A 27003-nucleotide genomic window follows, 5' to 3' on the forward strand; every position below is an offset into this window, starting at 1 on the left:
TGGAGTGCCACAGGGGTCGGCTTTGTCGCCCCTGCTATTCAACATATACCTCCAACCATTGATTGCACTCCTGAATCAAATGGATTGTCAGGTATATAACTATGCTGATGACACCCAAATCATTATCCAAATGGACGATGCACCTGGGGCACCAGCAAATCTGCAAACCATCTTGAAGCAGACAGCTAATTGGATGTCGCTGAACTCCCTAAAAATTAATCCGGACAAGACGGAAGTTCTACCTGTTACCATCGCTGGCAATCCATGGCATGATGGATTCTGTCCGAGGGAACTTGGACCGCCCCCGGAGCCGGCAGTGGCTGTAAAAAGCCTTGGCATTTATGTGGATGACAAGCTTTCCATGCGGAAACAAGTTACCACGGTGGTAGGAACCTGTGTTGGCATGCTTCGTCAACTTAGGAAGATCGCGCCATTATTGTCCCATTCCACCCTGAGAAGGGCGGTTTCCGCTATGATCCTTGCAAGACTGGATTACGGCAATTCGCTCTATCTGGGCTTACCCCAAAAACTCCTAGACAAACTTCAGATGGTGATGAATGATGCCGCTAGGCTCATTCACAAGAAACCCAGGAGCACGCATGTGTCCCCACTTATGCGTGAGCTACATTGGCTCCCAATAAGGCAGAGGGTGCTCTTTAAAGGGTTATGCATTGCACATAAATCCCTTTACGGTAAGGCACCAAGATACATCAAGACCCGCCTGACCCCATATACACCTGCCAGGGTGCTAAGATCTGCTGAGGCAACCCTTCTCATGCAACCTCGTTTTAGATTGGCGACAGTGGGCGGTCGTGCCATCTCTAACACCCTCCCAGAGGCCTGGAACAGTCTACCGGTGGACTTGCGCAAAGAACCTAATTTGCTGACCTTTCGGAAGAGGTTGAAGACTGTTCTTTTCCAGAAGGCCTGGGGAGGGATATAAATTCTTGTTAGTGTTTTCTTTTGGTTTCCTGCGGTGCTTACTGGACAAGCGCTTAGAGACCCCTGGGTTATATAGCGCTATACAAATCGAAATAAATAAATAAATAAATAAACGCTATACCATATACTCTTAAGTGCATTATAATCCTCGCGGTTATTGCTAACTTTGGTATAGCATTATCAAAACATGTTGAGTAAGGTGTCATACGAATTGGAATACTACCCCCTCGCCAATTCTGGCGACGGGGGTAACATTCCACCCTTCTAGAGGGACACGACATGTATGTAACTGTGAACCCCGGTTAAAGTTAACCCGAGCCTCAGCATCACAAAATGGATGCTGCCACCAGACACAAGTCTGACCTCCTGCTGCTGGGAGTCCTTCCAGCGAGGGAGGCTTGGACAAAGGGTTTCCTGCCCTGTGAGGTGCTAGCATCACCCCAGACAGGATTTTGTGTATTAGGTAGGACAGGCCTGAAAGGAATGAGACATGCCCGGGGCACGCAAGGTGTCCTGTGCATACTCCGGCTCAAACCAGTTGCTGGGGCACCCCAGCCCCAGCTCTGGCGCGAAACCGGACAAAGGATAGGGTGTGTAACCACCCCCCTTCCTGGTCCCACCCATAGGAGGGACCTAGTGATAGTACAGCCCCCTTTAGCAGTATAAAGGTAGGAGCTAGTCCCATTCCAAGTTAGATTAATCCTGAACTGAAATACTGCAAGAAGAAACTCTGGACTTCGACATTCTGCTACAGAAGACTGAAGAAATCTCCCTTGTGGGCAAGGAGTGTCCACCCTGCACAAGCAGGCACCATCAGCGTCCAGCGGCTTCACTTTGTCGTCTTCCCTCGAGGATCCAGACTTCAGAGCCCGAAGAGACCCGGATTCCCAGACCTCTCCGACCTCTACCTCCATCTGCAGCACAGCTGAGATCCGTGGGTGCGACGAGACACGTGGGACCGGCCATCTTGGAGAAACTGCACTTCGCTACCAGCATGACTTCTGTGGTATCCTCGACAAAGTGCTTTGGGGATTGAGAAGCCCCAGCCCCGAGCAGCTCCTGCACCGAAGACCAGCCCTCCAGCATCCACAAGATCTGCGTGGGGCCCTTCTGCCTGTTTGCTGCTCGACGCGTTGTGTGGTCACTTGCCGGCTGGCTAGTTTCCTCCTAGACGACGATCCACGACATCAACACCGCTGGTCTGGTTGCTCCAGACTGGCCCTTGCTTCCTTCCAAAAGAGAGGCACCCCGGACACTCCTGGTCCGCACCAGACGTCTTTTCCACTCACCGCGTGGGCTGCCTTTGCCAAGGTCAGTTGACTCCAAATCCGGATCCGACCCTGCCGACAGCGAGAGCCTGTGTGGGACAGCTCGTACCTCCATCCTGGCCGTCGAAGACACCACCTGGTCCACGTGGCTGCAGAGTCAAGCGTCCACTCTTCACCTGAATGCGACAACAGCGTCTGGTTCCTTCCTGGTCCACTCCAGTCACTGGCTAGTGACTTTGAACACTGTCCCCTCTGCTTTCAGGTCTTCAGCTTCCTGGATTCACCCTTGGATCCCACCGGACATCTTCCTCCTGGTCGCCTGCAGCATCTTTTCTTTCAGGCTCAATAGACTTCAACGCAGAAACCCGACACGACTTCGCACCTATGCACCCGCAGCCCGTGGGTGAGGTAACAAGAGCATTTCGGTGCTCAAGGGTAGATTGACTCCTAGTGTCCAGTTCCACAGTCGTTTTAGTCCTAACCAGTCAGGATTTTCCGTACTCGCCTTTTTCTTGAACTGTACTGTCCATAGACATTGTTACGCATCTCGCGTGTGAGTTCACACTCTGCACACCCGTTCCGTGGGCCTCCTATTACTTACCTAAAGTTAGGGTAGTGTAGTCCCAGCGATCCTACAGCCTCTGGACAGCTCCATTCCTTCTATCGACTTCCTTATACTACTTGTTTAGTATATGGTTGGTTGCGCCCCTAGGGCAACATTGTAACTCGTGCAACTTAACGTATTTTTCCTAAGAGTCTGTCATGTGCTTAGCCCTCTGACCTCATAAAGAGTTCAGAGTTGTTTGTTAGTTAATAAATATCTTGTTTATTTTCATAACTACCTGTGTGGCGTCCTTTCATTTGGTATTCAAGGGGTTATATGTGGTAAAAAAGCTGTCTTCATATGCCAAAAGAGTTTAGCCTAAGACTGCTTTGTCCATGCTTCCATTAGGATAGCTGGTCTATAAGGTTGACTTGCAACCAATCACCATAAAGGATGTTTGGACTGATACAAGGTGATCACTAGAATTAGTGAGCATCATATATCAGGCCACAGCATCACTCGTCGCCATCACAGCATCAATCTGTGCAACCATTCTAAGACAACTGGTTCAAATATGTTTTCTCAATGTTTTAAGCTTTATTACAAATGTCACAAAAAGATGTTAATATTTCACTTCTGTTCTTGGATTTTCGTCACAATAAAATACACTGAACATAATCTTCACAAAAGTTATTTACAAAAGTTTAAGCTATTGCCATTATAAATTACAATCACTTTTTTTAAAGTATTAATTATTTTTAAAAATTAAAATCCATTGTTATTTGTAATATCAATACATCCTAAGTCACGTAAATACAAAACCTGTTGCATTACAAATGCTATAGGTGTTACATTTGCGTAATTTATTACTATTGGCATTGTAAATGACAAAGCTATTAATTTAGCTATTTTCAAAACCAACACATAAATAAAAAAATTGTCATTTACAAGACCAATAGCTCAAACTTTCCTAATGCGAGACCTATTGCATTGCAAATGCTTGTTTGAGGATTTGGCATCTGCAATTAGCTGCTAGACTGATCTTTTCGGTGTAATTTATGTTCCCGGCTGTGCACTTTTTATTCATAATTTCCAGCTCCTAGATGGGGTTCTGCCATCTTGGAACATAAATATTAAGTAAAAAAAAAAGCAGCCACAGTTTAATTGCATGTTTCTGCATGTGCGAGGTAATAGATGCGCACACAGAAATCATTGAGCCAAAACCGGCCATTTTGCCTTTTTCTTTTATTCAGTCGTACAGCATCAGCAGCCGCTCTTTTGTATTTACATCTGAACAGTAGCCGAGTTGCACTAATGTTCAATCCCTTTACTTGTGCTTCTTTCTGGTATATACCACTTGAAAATGTCTTGCTGCATTTATCACACTAAATACATGTAAACAAGATTGGACAGAGGGCCTCAGAAAGATATTCAAAACGTGTTGTTAGTTCTTTGTGTGCCTAAGGGCCAGACTTAAATGAATGAGTTTGTTGCTCTTGCTTGCCGACATCAGTCTTGAAGCTGTTCATTATGTTTTCTCTTGTTTTTCAGGTTACAGCTTTGGGTTTATTAAAAAGAGAAGATTTTTGTGGTTTAGGTCGGCTTCTGAGCAGTGAATTTAAGCCACTCAGCCGTCTTCTGGTGCTTCTTGGATGGACCCACTGCCAGAGTTTAGATTCTGCCAAATCCTTATTGCACACTCTTCACAAAGAAAAGGTCAGTATCCCTAGATGTGTGTGGATAGCTGGGTCAGGAAAATAATTTGACATCGTGATAATTAAATTAAGGTGTACAGCAATTTTTTGAATAATATTAGGATGCAGTAACAATGTTATTACAGTCCACTGGTGTCCAGTTACCTTGGATGAAGTGTCCTAAAACAAAATAACACAGTTAGTTCTGCAGCGTTTGTGAAGTAAAGTAGAATTGCTGCATTTACATGCACAATTACGTTGGCTGGTAAGCCAAATTGTGTGTATGTCTTTTTATTTTTTACCAGACCTCTAAATTAAGTTGCAGATATACTGATTCTAAGCCGCATTTCTTGTATATTACTACTTCAGCTGGAGCAGATGTGTTCAAATTGACAATACTAGGAAGGTGCATCCTGTTTATGGTGATAGTACCGGTGCAGACATTTCTTACTCTTTATATTTTGTCATACAAACTTAAACAAATACTTGTTACAAAAGCCTCAGTTCATGTGTTTTCAGATTTCTATACACACTTTATTCCATATGCCCGTCTCTAACAAATATTAAACTGTCTGGCAGTTAAACAAATTGATCAGTTGCAATTTTTATCACAAGGACAGTCATTTTATTTTTGGATCACTCGATTTTGGTTAGTTGTGTCATTTATTGTAACACTGGCTAATTGATATTAGAATTTGAACGATTAAAAGACAGATTGAGGTTTTTGGACAAATAAGCTACTCCTGTCTTTGCATTTTTTTTGCTTTGTATTTAAGTGTGGATGAAGATATCTTTAGGGGCTAAAGACTTAAAAAGATAATTAAAATGTGTTGTTTATCACTGTTTGTTCTGTGAACCATATACAACGACTGTTTACCGTTCACCTGTGAGTGCATCATAAACCGTTAACAGCAGAAGGAGAACCTGCACCAGGTCTACTGAAACAGTTTTCGGACCTTGGCAGGATTGCATTGAGAAGGTGTACAGAAACAGTGTATTGGTGGCAGTACCATATGCAGCTGTTGTACCCAAGAGCTTTATTATAATGCGCAAGACACTGGTAGGTGTTTTCTTTCAGCAGCATACTACAGCGTAGTTGATGTGGTTCTTGGCACCTTCTGTCGAAGAGCACAACCAGTGTTAGGCCTGGGTCCACCTGGGCTGGCTTAAGGTTCCTGGCTCCTGTTTGTGATCAACTTCCAAGCGGCACTTTATTAAAAAAAAAAAAATATATATATATATATATATATATATATATATATATATATATATTTGGAAGACTGTTTTAGTGGTAAAATATGAGAAGTACTTAACTTACTTAAAAAAACAACCATGTGGATCGCTGCTTTAATTTAATCATTAAATACAATGTTATGTACAGCAGGCACTCATGTAAAGAAATGTACATGATAAACGAATTTGCAGGCTGTTGTGTAGTACTGAACTGCATTTCTCGATTATCTATTGAACTGCTACCCTCCTCCAGCAGTTTAAAGTGCGCAATACACACCCAAGGTTTAAAATCTTTCTATTGCGAATAACGATGTGTGATGTAGATTGCCCTTAGTTTATAGGCTGGTAGGATGCCTCAGTTGTCTTAAGTCCTCCCCCGAGATCTACCATAACTGGTTGGAAGTCCAACAGGGCCACTTTGCCTGTCATCCTTACAAGGTCTATAATATGTGTTCTGCCCTGTAACCATAACACCTGTCCTTCAAGCGCTTGGAGGCATCACCCAAATGTAGTGACATGCTGTTACACATTTAAACTACATGTATTCTGAGAGTACTTTGTCCTAATATCCTCAAGGTTTTTGGAAGGTGCAGCATTTGGGAATCTGTCTCTGTTTTAGAATGTGGTTGGTTTCATTTGATGAATCAGTGTGGCACTCTTTCTGTAAAATCTTTGTGAGAGCAGGGCGTTTAAGGCGGCTCTCAATAACCGCATATATGAATCATGTCAGTCAAACGCAGCTGCAGCTTCCTTCCAGGGCCAGAGAAAAAGCTTAGTGCAGCTCTGCCTTGAAGGCACTGTATGCAAGCAACCGGCAACATCTCTTCCTGGACCGTGATGGACATTGTGCAATGCTGTTATGGCTCTGCCACCGGATAACAGTGCTCATTATATCACAGTGCTAAATTGTGGTGCTCTTTATGCCAAAGTTTTGTAACTGTGCCATCCAAATTGTGGCACTCTTTTAAAAGCAGTCTGTAGTGTAGTTCCCATATCCCTGATAGGCTCTGCGCATTGGAATAATATACACTATAGTTTTGACATAGGACTGAGGTCAGTATGTCTCTAGCGATTACATTAAACTTAATTACTTGTGTGTGCCAGCTAACTCAAAGATCACTAGAAACTTCTCAAATAAACAAGAAGGGATTAGGTTCTGACAACCGCATAAACATGACAACTTTGTTTCCCTTAGAGTCTGAACGGTATCTTCAGAGCCGTGGAAACAATAGATTACAGTTTCACTCAGTCAATCGTGCATGCTTCGTTTCTACAGAGTTGCACGGATATAGAGAGACGGGCGTTTCAATAAAAGGGTTTATTGAACAGTCTTATTTCCCATGCAAGAGATATGAACTGCTACAATCGTAAGACAGAATGCGAAGTATAATACGTACAGTGTTAGCAGTAAGATAAATAATACTGCAATAGAATGGTCTGTAGCTATGACATATATAAAAATACATACATAAATAACACAGACTAAAATACTCAACTGGTGCTTCTAAAATAATCCTACCCCAGTGTACCCAACCTAAGTATAGTAGGAGGGAAGAAGTAGGTGCTGTTTAGCTATAGTTTAGTTTAGTTGTGCCAAGAGTTGCCAAAAGTTTCTCTAGGTTCTAATCAGCTCCATACCTTAGAATGAGAGAGGTTGGTATCTCTTTCCTGAGACTCGATCTCTTACACACCCCGCAAGGGGAGTAAGAAACACTGGAGCTGGATTCTCGGTGAGGAGGATGACAGCGTCTGGTCAGTCGGGGACTTGACTTCCTTTGGGACTTGCTGTGACGAGGCGCGTCGTGCAAGTAGGTAGCCGAACCGCACCGTGCCTTGAAGGTGTTTAGGAATGCCAGTGTTGACGTACAAGTCTGGCATAAGAACGTCATGAATGAACCCCTAAGGAATAGATGTTCATGCATAATAAATTAGTTCTTGGAGAAATCAATATCCAGTCAAGGGGAAGGCCTAAAGGCTTAAGAGTCTGGTTTTCCAAAAACTTGTTGTGACGTAGAGGATCGGGTGTGCTAAAAACATGCTAAAAACATGCCCAACACACAGTGTCAAAAAATGCATTAGGACTGGTTGTAAGCATAAAAATGCATTGTGCTGTACATATTAAAGCAATGTTTCATTCTAAGCATATGTTGACATTTTAATGCGAACTGTATGAATCCTGAAAATAAACATTTATGAAATGGCTCGTAAAAACAGATGAGAAAAGGGCCGAAAACATTTCATGTCAGATTACATAACACTGTTTGTTTAGTGGACAAGGTCAAATATGGTCTCTGGAAGTATTCAAAGAGTTCTGTTGTCTATGAATAGTTATACTATACGCGGATTACTTGTGCCAGAAATGAAAAATACAAATTTGGAGAAAAAAAATTAATCATAGGAAAAAAGTTCCAAAGTTAGTACCTTGTTTTGAAAAATGAAGATCAAATTCATAGTCTCTCAGTACACTGTGTGCCAAAATCAAAAGTCAGTGTTGTGGCTTGGAGAAAAGATGAAATCTTCTAATCCTGTAGACAAAAAGTCATCTACCGTTGTAGGTGAAAGTTGGATTACCTCGTTTAGAAGACTAATTGCACATAGATGAGAAGCATCGCCTTCAGCATTAGTCGCAAGAGCAATGTTTCTATCGGGTGTTACCTGCGTGCCTTTTGTTTCCTCTCGTACCTCAGCAGTTGCAATTTACGTCTGTGAGCTCTCAATGAATGCAGTCATCAGGGTTGGTAGCCGCTGGGGACAACACAGAACATGGGCCGTTACAGGGTCCAACAGAGTATCAACATCTGTAGGCATGACTGACTGGAGTGTTAGACAGATGTCTAGCACGCATTCTTTACCGCAAAGCAGGCAGCATAGAACAGGTAAGATGCAATCTTGCCAGATTGGTCTGAATGACAGAAACCATGTGGTCTTTAATTCTCGTAGACGAGGTAAACCCAAAATTTGAACGATGCGCTCACAACACTTCCTCTCCTGCAGAGCTTTCTCCACGGTGAATTGGGGGTCGCTGGTGATTTCGCTTGCCATATTGTAGCAGTAGGAGCAAAAATAGTATCCCTGCAACGAGTCCAAAAGGGAGCGGCAGTCCGCCAAACACCGAGTGCACGAAGTTTGGAATTATTCCGAGGACTGCTTGAAAAGGTGCTAACAGTCCGGAACATACAGTCTTAAATACATGTATAATACCGCTCGTATCAGACCAGTGGCGGCTGGTGGAATTTGAAACTGGCAGGGCAAATGCAGAACAAATCAACATATGCGAGCAAGCGCAGAGAGCAAGCGCAGAGAGCAAGCACAGCGGCAATAGCGGGGGTTCTACCCCATGAAGATTTTTTCCTCTTTTTGGTGCGATTTTCAGCACTATTCCTGAGATAAATGGATTAAACATTCAGTTCTTCTAGGCATTCATAAACGAAAACTCATACATTATTTCAGAGAATTTTTGGGTTGCCAAGCAAGTCTGACTTCTGAAGAGGGCTAGGGTACTAAGCAAGACTGCTTTGGCTCTACCCTTTTCAATAGAAAACACTAGTTAGCAAAGAAAGTGAATTCCTGGTAGCTGAGGAAGTTAGGGAAAAGTACGCTTACTCACTTCCTAAGACAATTGTTGTAATCACTCGCAATACTCTCGGTGGGGGTCGGGACTGGGAGGAGAGGTCCCGCAGGGGGATGAGGGGGAGGGAGGTCACGGGTGGGGAAGGAGGTCACGGGTGAGGGGGGGAGGGTCACGGGTGAGGGGGGAGGGTCACGGGTGAGGGGGGGAGGGTCACGGGTGAGGGGGGAGGGTCACGGGTGGGGGGGAGGTCACGGGTGGGGGGGGTAGGTCGCGGGTGGGGGGGTAGGTCGCGGGTGGGGGGGTAGGTGTCGCGGGTGGGGGGGTAGGTGTCGCGGGTGGGGGGGGTAGGTGTCGCGGGTGGGGGGGTAGGTGTCGCGGGTGGGGGGGAGAGAGGTCGCGGGTGGGGGGGAGGTCGCGGGTGGGGTGGGGGGGAGGTCGCGGGTGGGGTGGGGGGGGAGGTCGCGGGTGGGGGGGGGGGAGGCCGCGGGTGGGGGGGGGAGGTCGCGGGTGGGGGGGGGGGGAGGTCGCGGGTGGGGGGGAGGTTGTGGGGGAGGGAGGGAGGTCGAGGGGAGAGGGGAAGGGGGAGGTGGAGGGGGAGGGGAGAGGGGAAGGGGGAGGGGGAGGTCGCGGGGGAGGGGGAGGGGGGAGGTCACGGGGGAGGGGGGAGGTCGCGGGGGAGGGGGATGGGGGAGGTCGTGGGGGAGGGGGAGGGGGAGGGGGAGGTCACGGGGGAGGGGGGAGGTCGCGGGGGAGGGGGGAGGTCGTGGGGGAGGGGGATGGGGAGGTCGTGGGGGAGGGGGATGGGGGAGGTCGCGGGGGGAGTGGGGTCGAGGGGGAGGGGGGAGGAGGGAGGTCGCGGGGGAGAAGGGAGGTCACGGGGGAGGAGGGAGGTCGTGGGGGAGGGGGATGGGGAGGTCGTGGGGGAGGGGGGAGGAGGGAGGTCATGGGGGGGCAGGACACACGGGGGAGAGGTCGCACGTGGGGGGAGAGGTCGCACGGGGGAGGGGTCGCACGGGGGGAGAGGTCGCACGGGGTGAGGGCCGGGGTGTTTGCATTTTTTTAAAAAATACAAAAAGAAAACTTACCTGACCGAGCCTGTGTTGGTGCCGCTTCTGAACAGGAACTAGGAACAGTCACGTCACACCCCTCTCAGCCAACACTGTGGCGCTGCTCCAGGATTGCCTTAGCAGGGGCAGGGCTATTCAACGTCCACCTGCCCATTAGGAGAGCGAGGGTTGCAGTGTTGATCATCCCTCGCTCTCCTAATGCGCAGCGGCCAGCCACAGCTAACACTAGTGCGCATGACTGGGCCCGGAGGAAAAATTATCCGACCTAACCCAGGCATGCGCACTTGTGCTGCTGTGCACCCGTCGCCACCTGCTGGCCTAACAGTAACAATGCATGTCAGGCAGCATGACTAAAGGACGAACCGCCACTGTATCAGACATGTTTAAGATACGACCTAACATTTCTGAGAAATGTATAGAGCAGTTTGTATTCAAAAGGGCATGTATCTCGGCAGAAGTCCTTGCAATTTGTAGAGCATAGGGCTCTTTGACTGAGGTCAGTGGCACTGTTTGTTGCAAAAGAATGGCTTTCATTCTGCTTAGAGTATCAATTTGTATAGAAGAGATGTTCAGTGAAGGCCATAAAGGCGACTCCCTGGCTGTCTTGGTTTGTGGAAACAATACTTGCATACAGCAAGTGACCCTGGATGTAACAGTCACTAGATACCGGATACCTGGCAACATGCCACAGCAGCTGTGACCGTTCAACATGAGGTAACTTCCATTTGAAAGTTATCCAAAAATTGGATCAATCACTGCAGCTGGTGAGCCTTGAAGGTGACAGGATTAGTTGGTAGTGGAACCATTGCATGCTCCGTTTAAATTAATACCCTGACGGAGAGAACCGCTTAGTGCGTTTTCACAGTTTGTACCGCTACGAAACACATCACGTCCCCCACTCCAACATCTGTGTGTGTGTATGGTAAATCCCAGGATGTCTTGATGTATTCTTTACCCAACCTTTCATATTTGCCTGCTGGTATGTGTTTTAGGCAATACTGAATATTGAAAATTGTAACAGGCAGAGTGATTTTACCATGTATTATCCACTCAGTAGCTAGTTTTTCTGCCACTGTGAATGGTGATTTTTCCAGTTTTTCTATGCTCAGCACCGTATAGTCTGCTCCCTTTGTGCCAGTTTGATCTGTTTATCAGTGAGATTGAATTCTGAAAACAGTGATATAGTGTTGATTAAACGCCAAGGCACATAGTCTGCACGCACGCATGTTTTGTAGCGTCCTGCCTAATAGCATGATAGAACGTAATTGAGACTGACCATGTTGCAACATGACCAAGTCTTGTTCCATGATGTCTATGGCAGAAGACACAATGCTGTCCAATAAATATATATCCTGGACGACAGTCGTTAACCCATTGTCTACTAAAGAGCGAGATTTCTCTAAATTAATATGATCAATCTCTCGTATTCGTTCTGCAGTCTCTTCTTGGGTATTCTTCCATAATTCGTTATATGCAGCATATATGAAACGTTTTTGACGCGGTTTTCTTGGTCGTAGAAAGAATTCTCTAAAGTCTGCACCATCTTTAAGTAAAGATAAGTGTTGTTTTACATCCTCAAGTGTAGATTTATGTAGCCAATCAAGGCATAGTTTCCCTACACTGTATGTTGTTACTACCCCTGGATGCTGTCTTTGAACATATCTCGGGTCTGGCCTACTGGTTTTAAAACCTTGTGTTTTGTTCAGGAATCGATCTTGACAGTTTTTTGTGTCTGTGGGCCAGAGTAACCATTTGTTCCAATCTGTATCTGTTCTGTTGTGCTGCAAAATAGTGTGTACATCGACCTCCCCTGTGTAATGTTGTCACTAGCAGGTATAGGTATGGTCGGTGTGTTCATGTCTTTGATCTTGGCTAACTTAAGGCAAGACATTTGTTGGACAGTGTCATTCGAAAACATAATTTGCTCAGGGATGATACTGGCTCTAAACAAAGCTTCTACCCCCTGCGCTTGCCAATCTTTTGTATCCCTGACCGTTTTTGTTCAAATGTTGTCTTTCCAAAAGTCGAAACCCTGTCTAGACAGTTGGACAATAAAGGCTGCAGAATAAATTAGTTTTGTATTTGTTAGCATACTTTTCATTCGTGTTTTGTTAACATTTCTAAAGTAAAATGTTTCAGCATTGGATATATTGAACCCTGAAAAATATGGAAACGTATTCGCAACGGTTTTTGAGCTACCCTTTGGAGTAGTAGGACAATGTTCCCATTGGTTATACATACATATATATATATATTTCTAGGCATTGCAGATTTGTGCAAGAAATGATGACCATAATGGGTATAACAATGCATGTGTTCATAGTCTGATGAACCTTCTAAATATTCATGATTTGTGAATACTGCAGACATTTCTAGATCTGACATCATATTATTAACAGTCTCGAAGTCCCAATCATCAGAAAAGGTACTAGATGTAACAAAGTCACTTCATGAAATCTTGAATAAGTGTGGAATCTTCAACAGCTCAGACGGGCCAAAAATTTCATATTCTGTTTTGTCCCAAACTATACCATCTTGTATAGGAACAGATGTGATGTTCACTGCTGATAAGTCTCTTGTTTCGCGATGGGATGATTTGTGTGGCTGGAGAAGTAAGTTCACTTTTTTACTTGCTGTGTCCATTTGAATATATCTTACATTTATCAGCATACCCAGAATTATTACCAGAGCTAACCAAAGTAGAAAGAGAAATATTCCTAACACAATCCAAAGTTCAATCCATGGCGAAACCAGATACGTTTTTTCCAGGTGTTGAAAAAAGTCAGTTGCTTGTTCTTTGAAAGTTCTTTTTGCTGGCGTTGTTTTTCGTTTGCTGGGATCCTCAGAAAACGTATCAAAGTTAATGAAATAGCCAGAGGCAGTCATTTCAATGGTTGGAATTGCATCCGGATTTGTTGAAATCGCTGGAACCACTTGATCACTTGTTACTTCATTGTAGACAGGTGCTTCAGGACGAACTGTTATTTGGGTTGCAAGAGAAACGAGTTCCATAGCTTTGTTGCTTAGTCCTTCTTTTCTTACTGTAGAATCTTCAAAGGTGATGAGTCTTTTAGTTTGAACCTCTTGGATTTTAGCTAGAGGAGTGCGTCTGCTACATTGGCGGAGTCCACTTGGCCTACTGCTTAGTCTGGTTTGATCAGGTCGATAGACACACATCTGTTCTCCTTTTTACCAGTAAAGGGCGGCAGTAGCACTGTTCTTGATCCGTGGATTACTAGGACAGGTACTGGTTGTCTGTAAGAAGGCCCAAATTCCTTCTTGTCCGTAATCTTTTCTCTGACTAGATCATCAAGCTTTGGGATCCAGACAGGCCTTGCTGGGACGGTTGGTTTTTCCCCAGTGGTAGTTGGCTTCAGGAACACGTTGCTTTGTTTCGATCTTAGTTCATTTAAGTCCTGTAAAACAGCAAAATGATCTTTGATATCAAATTTCTTATTTTCCATCACTATTCCATGACAATTAAGGTCCGGAACCAACATTCTTGTCCCAAATAGGACCTCACATGGAGTGACACCCCCTAGAGAACTTCTTGGCAAATTGTAAAGTGCAGGTTGAATCCAAAAAAGATGTTTGACCCAGCCATCACCCTAACCTAATACCCTAGCTGTTATAGACTGATTTATGTCCCGTTTTTTTCTTTCCGCAACAGAATTTCCCTCAGGATGGAATGGAGAAGAATACCGCAATTCAACGCCTAAACTGGCCATGGCTGCTTTGTAAGCTCGAGAGTTAAACGCAGGGCCCTGGTCAGAGTGTAGTGTTCCTATTGCACTCGCAAATCTTTTATAACAGTACGAGCGTCAGCCTAGCGCTGAAGCCACATCAAAAGGAACCTAGAACACGAATCCACTGCAACCGTGATATATTTATTGTTACCATCCCTTTGTAAAGGACCGCAGTGGTCCAGGTAAACACGTGCAAATGGTTTATCTGAGATTAACAGGGGCGTATGCGCAGGACGTTTCACAGTAGAGACTTTCATCTTCTGACATATTTTACAGTCCAATACATAGTTTCTGGTCTGTTTCCTAATGCCTGGCTACCAGTATCTCTGTTTTAATAACAATACTGTGGCTGAAACACCTGCATGAGCAGAGGCGAGCCCTTCATGTGCTGCTAGGATTAGTCCTAATCTATGTTCCATGTTTGGAATTACCCTATTCCCCACTCAAAGAATTCGAGCAAACGGAACATTGTTTGTATCAGTTTTATATGAGTATTTGAGTGGAAACCCTTTAGGTAACTCTGCCCCCTGCCTTCGCTTGAAGCATTGACAGCCAGTCTTATTTCACTGTCCATATTAGTTATTGAACAAGTGATTGCCGCTACGGAAGCCGATCGCACAGCCCCCTTCACGGCTTCAGCAGCCAATGAATTCCCTTCAACGTGAACGCCATCACGTTGATGACTCGGCGTGTGTATCACGTGAGTGTTTTGTAGTCCGTTTCGCAACTGAACTACTTGTTCCCAAAGCGTTTTATGCTTAATTGTGCCACCTTTTGCATCTTTGAAACGATTTTGAAGCCAATTCTGTAAATATTCATTGTAAGATTGAACACAGTAAAAGGAATCTCACACTATGAGTGTGGGGAATTCGCTATCCGTATTTTCAAGTGCCAATATGAATGCTTGTAGCTCAGCTCGCTGAGCTTTACAATCTTCTAGAGATTGCGTTTTCATGACCGTAGGTCTGAATTTGCCATCACGCATACAACCTTTAACGATTGCGCATGCTACACTATAAGCTTGTTTATCCTCCGTAGCGGGTTGTGCAGATCTGTCAGTATAAATTATACATTCTTACTCTTCTAGAGGCAGAATTTCATCAGGGAGATAACATTCTTGTTCGTATTGCAGGAATGCTTGTATTTTTAAATAAGGATCGAAAACATTCAACATCAGTTGCAGCAAGAGAATTAACCCATTGTATCCATCTTGGATGTAAAGCTTTAACATTCGGAATGCTTGCTTTTGTCACTGCCTCTAAGGATGGTACAGGAGTTACGACCATAATGTATTCCCCCTGTGCTAAGGCTCTTTCTTAAACTGCTGTCAGAATTTTTTTTCTGTAGAAGTGAATTTCATTTCTGCTTGTGTGTACAAATGTGATTTGTATGCAATTGGTACTTTTTCACCTTTGTTAAAAGTTAAGTAGGTGAATCTGCATTGACCCAGAATGATTCGAATCACAAAGTTGCGTACGTTTACACGTGTTTGTAAGTGTTTTGTTGCTAACGTCTGTTTGTAGTGAATGCAAAATTTGTGTGTTTTTGTGTCCAATTTATTGTTTTAAAATCAGGTTTGGTTAATGCGTAGAGCGGTTTTACCCTTTTAGAATGTAAGTTGCCCCAGTATTGGAACTTTCATAGATTCCCATGCTTTGTATCATTCCCCGTCATCGGAATGGGAGCCTCGGTAAATAAAAAATACCATAGTAGTAAGCACAAAGTGAAAAAATAGGCCTAGGCCTCATCTCATTTTGTAGCTTATCCACCTCTTTTTGTAAAAGAGACCAAATTCTTGCAATAGCCAATCAGAGAAGCCTCACCCCATAGAACCTTCCTGAGAGAGCCTCAGAGCCTCAGATTTTCTACCGCACGTTGTGCAAGGGAGTCTCCATTGAGCTCTGCGTAATTTTCTTCACTTCTGAGTATATTTCTACAACTTTTTACCTGTTTTTTCATCATGTCTGAAAAAGGGAAGAAAGCACTTTTTAGAGCCTGTGCTACTTGCTCAAAAAAGAGGTTGTTTGTTGAGGACAAACACGAAGACTGCATATACTGCTTATACCCGTACCATAAGGCCACTGACTGCAAGATTTGCAGAACCTTCTCCACCAAGACCTTGAGGGACAGAGAAGGCCGCCTGCTGACCTGGTTGCAAAAAATGAAGGATAGCAAGGAAGTTCTGTCTTCGGACAGTGAGGGCTCTTCTTCTGCTGTGTCATCAAGAAGATCAAAGAAGAGGGGTAGATCTCCCCCTTCAACATCTAATGAGCCCCATGAGAAGGACCTCTGATAGGTCTGATAGGCCTGCTTTCCAAAAATCTCCTCACCACGGTGAAAAGGAGAGGCAGGGACAGCCTGAGGAGTTGCAACCTACACCACCTTCAGAGAAAGAAAGAGGGGTGAAAAAGCCTTCATATACGCCTCAGGACATTGCTTCTGACAAGAAACAGCGTTCGTCGACGGTGAAAATCACAGGTACGTCGACGATTCCTGTCAAGAAAGACTTGTCTCTAAAACTGGACTCGTTGACGATGGCTACGACGACGGCATCTACACCGTCGACTATGTTTAAGACGCCTGATTCCTGTTCGTCGTCGACGAAGCTGACTTTTTCAACGACTATGGCGACGAGGGTAGCGGCGATGACGACGACGAGAACTACGTCGACGACGTCAGCTACCATGATTCTGACGACGAGCTCGTCGACGACTCCGTCAACCATCCAGCCATCGTCGACAAACCATCTCACCGTCGACGACTCAGCCTTCGACGACGAGCACAGTCTCTTCGTCGGCGCTTCCGTCAACGAAACAGTAGACGAAGATTCAACCGTCGACGACGATCCCGTCGACTACTGGGAAAATCTGCATTTCTCAACGGAAGAGGCGTATAACACCAGAGATGACATCTACACGGCGGGTTTCGCTGTTGCCTCCTTCCTTATTACTTGATGATGACTCTAAGGAGGAAAATTATAGCAAATATGGGCCAGCTTATAGCCCATCTGACTTGCAAGTCAAATTACAGGGGGTCCGTTCTGAAGAAGGCGAGACAGAGCAACACCACTATGCTCCGCAAGACTGTTATGACCAGCAAGAGAGGCCTTGCATGCATGATCATTCATAGAGATCTCCACGTCAGTCTCAACAGGAGATGGTAGCGATGCCGTCCTATCTCATCTCTGACCTGCAATTAATGTTGCAGGACTATCGGAGGCGGTTTCCTACTCAACAGGAGGTTCAACAAATACGTCCTCCCACACCTCTGCCTCAAGTATCGCAAACATTGGCGTAAGCCTCTTTGCCCTTACGGGTGCGTGACCCAGAGCCCATAGAACATCCTCAAGAGGTGGTTGCCATTCGGGATGATGATGATGCCTCATCAGATGCGGATCAGCAGGGGGAACCTGACCAAGATCAGAATATGGACTGGAATCAGGATGGCCTTCAAGATCCAGGTGTTACAGGGCCTGATTCCGCAACCTCTCCTCCAGCAGATATTGGAGGTTTTCACAACCTAATGGAACGAGCGTCCAAGAGATTTGGTCTTCCAATTACCACAGTTCAATCTGACTGTTTTTTTGTACGACTTCAAAGAACCATTCCGGAAGTCAGTTCGTTCAATCCCCATCATTGAACATGTTTGGTCAGAAGGAATAAAGGCTATGCAAAATCCAGCTAAGGTCCTCCCAGTGCTTCTAGACTGGAGAAAAATTATAAGGCGCCGGAGGGCAGCCCTGCATGTCTTACAGGTCAACCAAAACCGGACTCTGTTATCTCCCAGGCCGCACAGAGTAGATCCAAAAATCCGTCCACGCCACTAACGACACCACCTGATAAAGAGGGCAGGCGTCTGGACAATGTTGGGAAAAGATTCTCCACAATGGCCAGCCTCCTCGTTAGGGCGGCTAATGCTCTGGCGATACTGGGGAGATATGATCGCCAGATGTGGTGTGACCTCTCCCCGTTTGTGGAAGAACTTCAGGATGGGTCTAAGGATGAGGTCAGGAAAATCTTGATGGAAGGGGAGCGCGCCTCTTCGGAGGTAATCGACAGCGCTATGGATATAGCAACTATGGCCTTCCGAGCGATAGCAGGCTCGGCTGTTTTAAGACGCCAGGGTTGGCTGCGAGCCACGTGGTTTAGACAGAAAGTACAGAACAAGATTCTGGACCTACTTTATGACGGAGAGATGTTATTCGGTAAACACGTGGATGGCGCCCTACAAGGCATTAAGAAAGATACTGACACGGCTAAGTCCTTGGGAACATTACAATACCGCAAAGTTCCTTTTAGGGGGGCAAGAGGAAGAGGTTTCTCATCCTACAGAGGCAGCAATCAGCAACGATACTGTTCCTACTCCCAACCTGGCCAGTCATACAAACCCCAATATTCACAGAGGCAGGGTCATTCGGGGTCTTTCTCTCGCCAGCCGCCGAAAGGACGTCCGGGGCAACAGAGGAGAGACAATACTAAGAGACAATAGCGGCCATGTGGCTCTTTCTACTGTTCCTGTACCCTCGTTAACACCAGTGGGGGGCAGGATTGCCCATTGCCTAAACAGCTGGAAGGTCATAACATCAGACCTGTGGGTCCTGAACATCATCAAGGGAGGACACACATTGGAGTTTCAAAATCTTCCTCCAACGAGAGCTCCAGACGCCATTACACCCAAACATCTAGGACTTCTTCGTCTTGAGGCCCACCAACTCTTCATCAAGGGGGCAATAGAGCCTGTACCTCATTCCCAGAAGGGGAAAGGGTTCTATTCCAGGTTCTTCCTGGTTCGGAAAACGAAGGAGAAGTGGCGTCCGATTTTAGATCTACGGGAGCTCAACACTTCTCTTATTAAGTTGTCCTTCAGGATGGTCACCCTTCAGGACATTCTCCGTCTTCTCAATCCAGGGGACTACATGGCAACCCTAGATTTGGAGGATGCATATTTCCATGTGCCCATTCATCCAGCTCACAGGCAATATCTTCGATTCACAGTAGGCAAGAGCCATTTTCAATTCAGAGTACTGCCTTTTAGTCTCCGGTCTGCACCGAAGATCTTTACAAAGGTACTGGCTCCTGTGGGAGCTTTTCTCAGGAAGCAGTCTTTCGAAGTCTTCCCATATCTGGACGATTGGCTAGTAAAGGCTCCTTTGTTCCAAGAAGCGTCCAGGGCAGTCACAAGCTGCAGTCAACTGTTCGAGCAGCTTGGCCTTCGGCTCAACAAGGAGAAATCGATTTTGCGCCCCTCCAAGACAGCGAGGTTTTTGGGTGCGATCCTAGACACGGATTGCTGCATGGCTTTCCCTTCGGAAGTGTGCCAGACCAAACTGATTCTCTCAGCCCGCCTCCTGCAAACAAGAAAGTTTCTGTCAGTTCGCCATTACAAATCGCTTCTCGGATCGATATCATCCTGCATTCCATTGATACCACACTGCAGGCTTCGAATGCGTCCACTGCAGGAACAACTGGACAAGCAATGGCGTCAGGTAACAGGCTCCTTCGAAGACAAGATCGTGCGAAAAGCAAGCAGCTGGTGGTTGCTAAAAGAGAAACTTTCAGTAGGTTTGCCATTCCAACTTCCACCATCTCCCATGGTGTTGACACCAGATGCTTCCATGGAGGGGTGGGGAGCGGTCCTCCAAGAACTGAAAGTCAGTGGTCATTGGAGCACAGTCCAAGGCAAGTTCCACATCAATCTGCTGGAACTTATGGCCATCCGTCTAGCCTTACAGGCTTTCCTTCCAAGGATCCGCAACCGTTCAGTGCTGGTTCGTACAGACAACACCACGGCCATGCACTACATAAACAAGCAGGGCGGGACGAGATCCTGTACCCTTTCGAAGGAAGCACAGAGACTTTGGAATTGGGTGATCCAACACAATATCACTCTTTCAGCGGAACATCTTGCGGGCACACTCAATGCCACAGCGGACGCTTTGAGTCGCCAAAAGACTATCAGCCACAAATGGGAATTGGATCAGACCATTCTGGAGGAACTGTTTTCACGTTGGGGGACCCCAACCATCGATCTGTTTGCGACTCCTCAGAATGCCAAATGCCAGTGCTACGCAAGCAGGGATCACCATCAGGGATCCTTGGGGAATGCGCTTTTGATAGCCTGGTACGGCGCATTTGTTTACGCCTTTCCACCTATTCCGCTGATCCCGAGACTGATCCGCAAGCTCAAGACAGAGCCGTGCAGAATGATTCTGATTGCACCAGCATGGCCCAGGCAGTTTTGGTACACGGAACTCCTTCTTCTCTCCCAAGATCAACCGATTCTCCTGCGGCCTATTCCGTCACTATTAACAATGGCTCACGGGCAGGTTCTGCATCCATACCTGAGGTCACTCCAATTGACAGCGTGGCTCCTGAGTTCAGAGAGTTCCAGGGTTTGAGTCTTTCAGGAGAATGTAGAGACATTTTAGGCTAGGCCCGAGCGCCTAGTAATAATAAAAACTATCGGGCTGTAGTGTAGTTCCTATATTCCCAATAGGCTCTGCGCATTAGAATAATATATTCAGCAGTGTAGACGTAGGACTGAGGTCGACTAAGTCTAATATAGTCAGTAGAAACCTAAGGTTTGCCAGCTAGCTCAGAGGTCACTAGAAACTTTCTCGAATAAACGAGGAGTTTAACCTCCCTGGATAGACAAGAAGGGGATAGCTTCTGACAACCATATAACATGACAACTTTGCTCCCTCAGAATAAGAGTGTATCTCTAGAGTCGTGTGCAAACAATAGACCTCTATTTCACTCAGTCAATTGTGCGTATTTAGTTTCACCAGAGTCCAGAGAAAAGAGAGACAGGCGTTTTCAATAAAAGGTGTAATTTATTGAGCAGTCTTCTTTCTCATGCAAGAGAAATGAATTGCCATAATTGCAATACTTAATGTAAAGTAAAGTGCGTACAGTAAAAGGAGTATTATGAAATAATACTGTAAAAGAATTGATATGGTTTCTTAGCCATAAGATACTTTAAAATGGATAAAATATATACATACATATATACATTGAGTAACGTACTCAACTGGTGCTTCTGAATACGCCTACCCCGGTGTACCTGACCTAAGCCTAATACGTGGGAAGGAGTAAGTAAGTAGCAGTTTAAGTTAAGTTGGTTTTGCCAAGAATCTGACTCAAGAATTCTCTTTAAGGGGGCGTGGCCAAGATGGCGGAGTGAGTGGTCGCTCTCCTCGCGATCTCCTCCGAGCCCGGGCCCCTAACCGACTTCATTGGCCTTGATCTCCCCCCTCGTCGCTAGCAGCAGGCGGCGGAGGGAGTGGGGGGCCTCGGAGCTTCGTCCTGAGGTACTTGAAGAGCTGGAGGCGTGTTTGGCGAGGCCCGGACGCCGGACGCCGGGCTGGCGTGAGCCGGAGCTCCGGCCGGAAGTGGGTCCGGGCTGGCGTTGCGGAGTGGATCGGACCCGGTAGAGGCTGTGAAGGAGGAGACCCGTTCTGCACCGGAGCGGGGTCTGGGCCGGCCCCAGCTGCTGCCTCCGCGAGCTCCGGGTTGCGGACACCAGGACTGGGGGTGATCGGTGCCAAGAGAGAAGCCGGTCCGAGAGACGGTGCGGAGCCAGGTGAGGAGCCGTGAGAAAAGCTCCGTGTGGCGCTGGGTTACGCCCCCCCTGTCTGGCCGGGAGGCCGAATCCACGGCGGTCTCCCCCTCGGAGGCCCGGCGGAGGACTAGCGCTGGTGCACGGGGAACGATCCGGCCAGCGGGACACATCCCTACTTGTGGTGGCGCAGTCGGCCTACGCGAGGCCCCGGCTTCCCCCGCGCTAGGCCTGGGACGGCACGGCCGCAGGCCCCTGGTGGGTGCGAAGACTGTTGCAGCTATCGGAGTCCGGACCTAGCTGGACGGTCCGGGGGGGGGGGCCTGGAGCGGAAGCCGCATGGTGCAGGGTAGAGCCTGGGCAGCTGGCTGAGACGGATGGTGAATCGCCGGCAGCGGAGGTGAGACGGCCTGGGCAGAGGTCAGGACTCGCTCCCCCACCCTGATGCCCCTGATGGGAGTATGATGTGGACCGTGGTTGGGGGTTAAAAGAACGAGTGGCCCTTCGGCGGGGGACCTGATATGGCGACGCAGCTGCAACTGGTGAGCCCTATGCCGCTAATATAGTGCCGGACCTGGTGGTGGTCGTGAGGCGTTTTACCGGCCATCCCTTAGTACAGACTGCAGGAGGTTGCAGGCCTGAGGGCGGGACCAACTGAGAGGCCTGTCGGGCCGAAGGTTGAAGTACGACGGGGGGCTCTGGTGAGGAGTGCGTGTGGACCCTGAATTGCGCTGCCCGCGAACGGCGAGGCGCTGCTCCTGGCCGCTCTGAGTGGAAGTGGACGGCGTTGGGGTGATCTTGAGGAGGCAGGTGGGGCACGGACCCGACTTGGAGAGCCCGGAGGGATCGCCTTGCTCCGGGTGGGCAGTTTTTTGATCGCGGCCTCTGACAGGAGTGGATCTAGCTTTTGGGGTTGATCCCCTGGAGAACAACCGGCGCGGGAGTGCCTCGTTGGTGGGCATTGGCATACGCGAGTAGGAGGCCCAGGACAGTTGGTTGGGCCGACTGGCCGGCAGCCAGGTGAAGTGGCAGTCGTTCTCGTCCTTGGTGGAACCTGGAGAGCTTGGTCTGCCGCTCAAGATGGCCGGTAACAAGGGAAGCAAGAAAGGGGATCGTACCCTACCGGATATGCTGAGCAGGAGCACTGCAAGGCAAGACAGGGGACAGCATTCCCCGGGACAACCGAGCAACTCTCAGGGGCGAGTGGAGGGGAGCCGCCAGTCACCAGATCCTTTCTTGAATCGCTCTTTGGCACTCTCCGAGAGGACTTCCAGGCGCTGAAGCAGGAGGTGGCGGGAGAAGTACGGAGGGAGGTTGACGGCCTGGGAGAGCGAGTGGCCTCTGTGGAGGAGGCGGGACATGCTCAGGCCGAAGAACTCGCACAGCTTCAACAGGAGGTGATCAGACTTCACGACCAGCAAATCGATCTTCAGTCGCATGTGGAGGATCTTCAGAACCGTTCCAGGAGGAACAACATCCGTGTCCGGGGTGTTCCGCTTGCAGAGGAGGGGGAGAATGCGGCGGACTACCTACAGGACCTGTTCAGATACGTTTTGGATGAGCCGACCGACTTCCTTATCAGGATTGATAGAGCGCATAGGGTGGGCCCACGACGTAGATCATCGGCGCCCCCTCCTGACCTCCTAGCCTACCTGCCGGACTACCTCTTAAAAGAAAGAATTCTCCGGGTAGCTCGAACCAAACCTTCTCTGGAGTTCAGGGGCCACCGCGTGTCACTCTTCCAGGATCTTTCGGTGGTCACTCTACAGAAGCGCAAGTCCTTTAAAATTGCCACCGACTTCTTGCGGGGGCACGGTACTCAGTACTCTTGGGGTCATCCGTTCCGTCTTATTTTTCGCTGGAATGGCACACTACATCAGCTACGTTCCCTCCAGGACACTTGTGCAGTACTGGGCATCACGGCGACTGATGAGGAGGCCCCTACTCCTCGCCGTCGGCGGATCACCAGAGACGGATGGCAGACCGTCCCTGGTCGCCGACACTCCGCTTCCTCGGCGAGGCCTGATCCGCCCACTATCCGGGCTGAAATGGACAGCGCAGTACGAGACGTTGCCAGAGAAACGGCAGCGGAGGAGGTGGCGTTGACCGCTTGAGAAATTCTCCGGGGGGAGATCGACATCGCTTGATTGACATTGCAGGTTTGGGGGCCTGGGGGAGGGGGGGAGCGGGAGTTGCGTGGTGGCTGGACGTCCACTTTGTTGATTTTCCATAGACTTGCCTTTATAGGCCGGACATGGACAATGGTTCTTTTTCACTCAGTTTGGGGGAGGGGGGGCTGGGGTTGTGGGAGCGGGGACAGTTCTGTTGGGGCGTGGCGGGTGGAGGGGGGAACAGGTGTTGGGTGTGCAGGGGGGGGGGCGTCCAGTGCATGGTACGGGGGTTGAATATCTCTGATGTTCTTTTTCAGTTGGTTTTGACGTTGGGGGATGCGGTGTGGATGTTGGAACAAGGAAAGGGGGCGTTCAATACTTTGGGCCGCCGGGTGACACACTGGAGTCAGCAACATGTTGGGGTCTGTCGGGAAGGGGGGGCTGGGGGCACGTGTGCGTGTTCTTGTCCTTCACCTGGTTTCCAGGGGGTGGAGGGTACACACACCTCTAACGGCCTTCGCACGCCGTGCATACGCTTGCTTGCACCCTGCCCACTATGCCTCCTTATGTTTTTAAGGTCCTAACTCTGAATGTTAGGGGATTGAACAACCCTGTCAAGCGGCGGGCGGTGCTCTCACTGTTAGAAAATGCTCATGCAGACATTTGCCTTCTTCAGGAAACACACTTGCTGGCGCGGGACACACACAGGCTGCGATCTCACAAGTTCCCACTCAGTTTTTCTCCACTTGCAACACGAAGACTGCGGGGGTGGCGATTCTGGTGGCCAGACACTTTCAGGGGGTGCATCTTCACAAGTTTGCTGAACAAAAGGGGAGGTTACTGGCGCATAGGTTCACAGTTGGGGGCCTCACTTTCACGATTGGCTCCCTTTACAGCCCTAATGACAAACAGGAGCGTTTCCTACAGTCGGCTGTGGAGGATGTCACCGCTTCGCCAGACCGACATATCATCCTTGGTGGGGATTTTAATATGGTTTTCGATTCCGCAGTAGATGGGTCAGCGCAGCGCTCTCCACAGGTCGGGGATTTCTCGGCCGGCTGTAAGGCACGGCTTGCGTAAGTAGACCTCCTTGACCTCTGGCGCCATCTACACCCCACAGATAGAGACTATTCGTGCTACTCTCATGCACACAAGACCTACGCACGGCTTGATCACCTTTTGGTTACAACCCCGGTGAAAACGTTGGTCTCATCGGCTGACATGGGAGTGTTATCCTTGTCGGACCATGCCCCAGTTGAGGCCTCGTTGTGCCTGCCCCCTACTGCCCACCCCTCGAGAACCTGGTGCCTCAGGGATACCCTTTTACATCGGAAGGTGGTAGTGGACCGTATCGAGAAGGTTACCCGCGACTACCTGGCACACAATGACAATGACGACACCACCCGGGCCACACAGTGGGCGGCATTAAAAGCCGTCCTCAGAGGGGAATTCATGTCGGTCTCCGAGGGAGGAGCCTACCGGTAGGGTTCGGGAGCTTGAGTTGATTCATAGAAGGACCGGGGCTCCGAGGATTTGGCGGCAGCTGAAAGAGGTGAGGAAGCTTCTGGCAGCCTTGGACATGGATCGGGCAGAATACGCAGCCCTCCGGCTGCGCCTTGCCTTTTACACAGGGGGAGACCGCTGCGGTAAGCTGCTGGCCAATAGGCTTCGGGCTGCGCGGCAGAGCCCGTCAGTGAAGGAGATCCTCGACCCCGGTGGAAATGTGGAGACGGAGGATGCCCGCATCTCGGAGGTGTTCCGAGGATTCTATGAAAACCTCTACGCCGGGGATCCGCCGGATGTGACGGCCATATCTTCCTACCTGGATTCGATCACCCTGCCGTCCTTAGACACCCTGCAAGCCGAGCACTTGAATAGGGACATCGGAATAGAGGAGGTGGTCTCGGCCATTGCCAAACTTAAACACGGCAAAGCACCGGGCCCGGACGGCTACTCCGCCCTGTTTTATGAAACGTTTTGCACGACCTTAGCTCCTGTCCTCACCTGCCTTTTTAACTCTTTTTCAGAACCTGGTGCCATCCCGCCTGATCTCCTCGGGGCTTCCATCGCGGTTATTCCTAAGCCTGGAAAGGATCCCAAACATTGTGGATCCTATCGACCGATATCCCTCTTGAATGTAGACCTGAAACTCTATACCGAGATTCTGGCCAGTCGCCTAGCACTTCACATGCCCGGTTTGATCGATCCGGATCAAGCTGGCTTCGTCCCAGGGAGGCAGACTGTTGATAACACAAAAAGGGGGGTCCATCTGCTGGAGAAGGCTTCTAGGATTCCTGGGGAGAGGATGATGCTGGCGGTGGACGCAGAGAAAGCGTTCGACCGAGTATATTGGCCCTTCCTAGAACAGGTATTAGTGAAGGCTGGCATCGGGGAGAAGTTTCGCACTATGGTCCTCAACTGCTACAAAGAACCGACAGCTGTAGTCTGTGTGAATGGTTATACCTCCACGGCCTTCACTATTGAGAGAGGCACTAGGCAGGGCTGCCCACTTTCGCCCCTGCTCTTTGCTTTATACATGGAGCCGTTGGCCCAGCGAGTCCGGGATAACCCGGCAGTGGTTGGGATACGAATGGGGGGATTCACTCATGCGATCAGCCTTTATGCTGATGATGTCATCTTCACAATAGATACACCCCGGACGGCCCTACCGGCTTGTGTGCAGGAACTCGCCGCCTTTGGTGCAGTCTCTGGCTTTAAGATGAATGTAGGTGTGGCACCTCGGGGTAAACCTGTTCGCTAGTGGGGTTCGTGGCGGCAGCTACAGCACCGTCTAACAGACTTACAGACACAGGTACTTTGGGTAACGCCGGTTTTATTGCTTTCAATATACGTTTTCGACGTATTGCTTTCCTGTAATACGGTAACGTTGATTCGGCCTCGTTGGTGAGTCTCTGGTAGCGTTTCTCCACAGCCGTTCGTCGAGTGTCCCGAGGGCTTCTGGGACTGGTGGTCCAGGCGTTCACCTCCACGATGTCGGAATGACTCCGCCGGGCAGGAAGGAAAAAGAACAGCGTTTTAGACTTACTGGTTTTGGACCATCGCACAGGGTAGGGAGTGAGGACTCACACGTGCACACTTCTCCGACTAGTGTTGGGTAGTGAGGGGAGGGTAGTGCATAGGGTGAGTAACAGTTTTACTTTCGTGGTTTAACCCATTTAAAACCCGCCCAGCCTGAAAGCCGTGATCGTACCTCTGGTAGCCACACTTCCCTCGATGAAGTGTGGCTGGGCGAAGCGCCTTCCTGTTGGC

At 48.4% G+C, this 27003-nt stretch overlaps 1 protein-coding gene across 3 annotated transcripts in view; it reads left to right on the forward strand.

Moving 5' to 3' along the window:
• Positions 1-27003, forward strand: part of ZFYVE26 (zinc finger FYVE-type containing 26) — a 710441-nt gene that overhangs the window by 124696 nt on the left and 558742 nt on the right. For all 3 annotated transcript variants that reach the window (XM_086937127.1, XM_086937129.1, XM_086937128.1), the window contains exon 6: positions 4306-4470. In XM_086937127.1, coding sequence (XP_086793253.1) covers positions 4306-4470 — 165 coding nt within the window. The remainder of the gene's footprint in view (positions 1-4305; positions 4471-27003) is intronic.

The sequence above is a fragment of the Lissotriton vulgaris genome, chromosome 9 (genome assembly GCF_964263255.1).
Source record: "Lissotriton vulgaris chromosome 9, aLisVul1.2, whole genome shotgun sequence".
Taxonomy (NCBI): Eukaryota; Metazoa; Chordata; class Amphibia; order Caudata; family Salamandridae; genus Lissotriton; species Lissotriton vulgaris.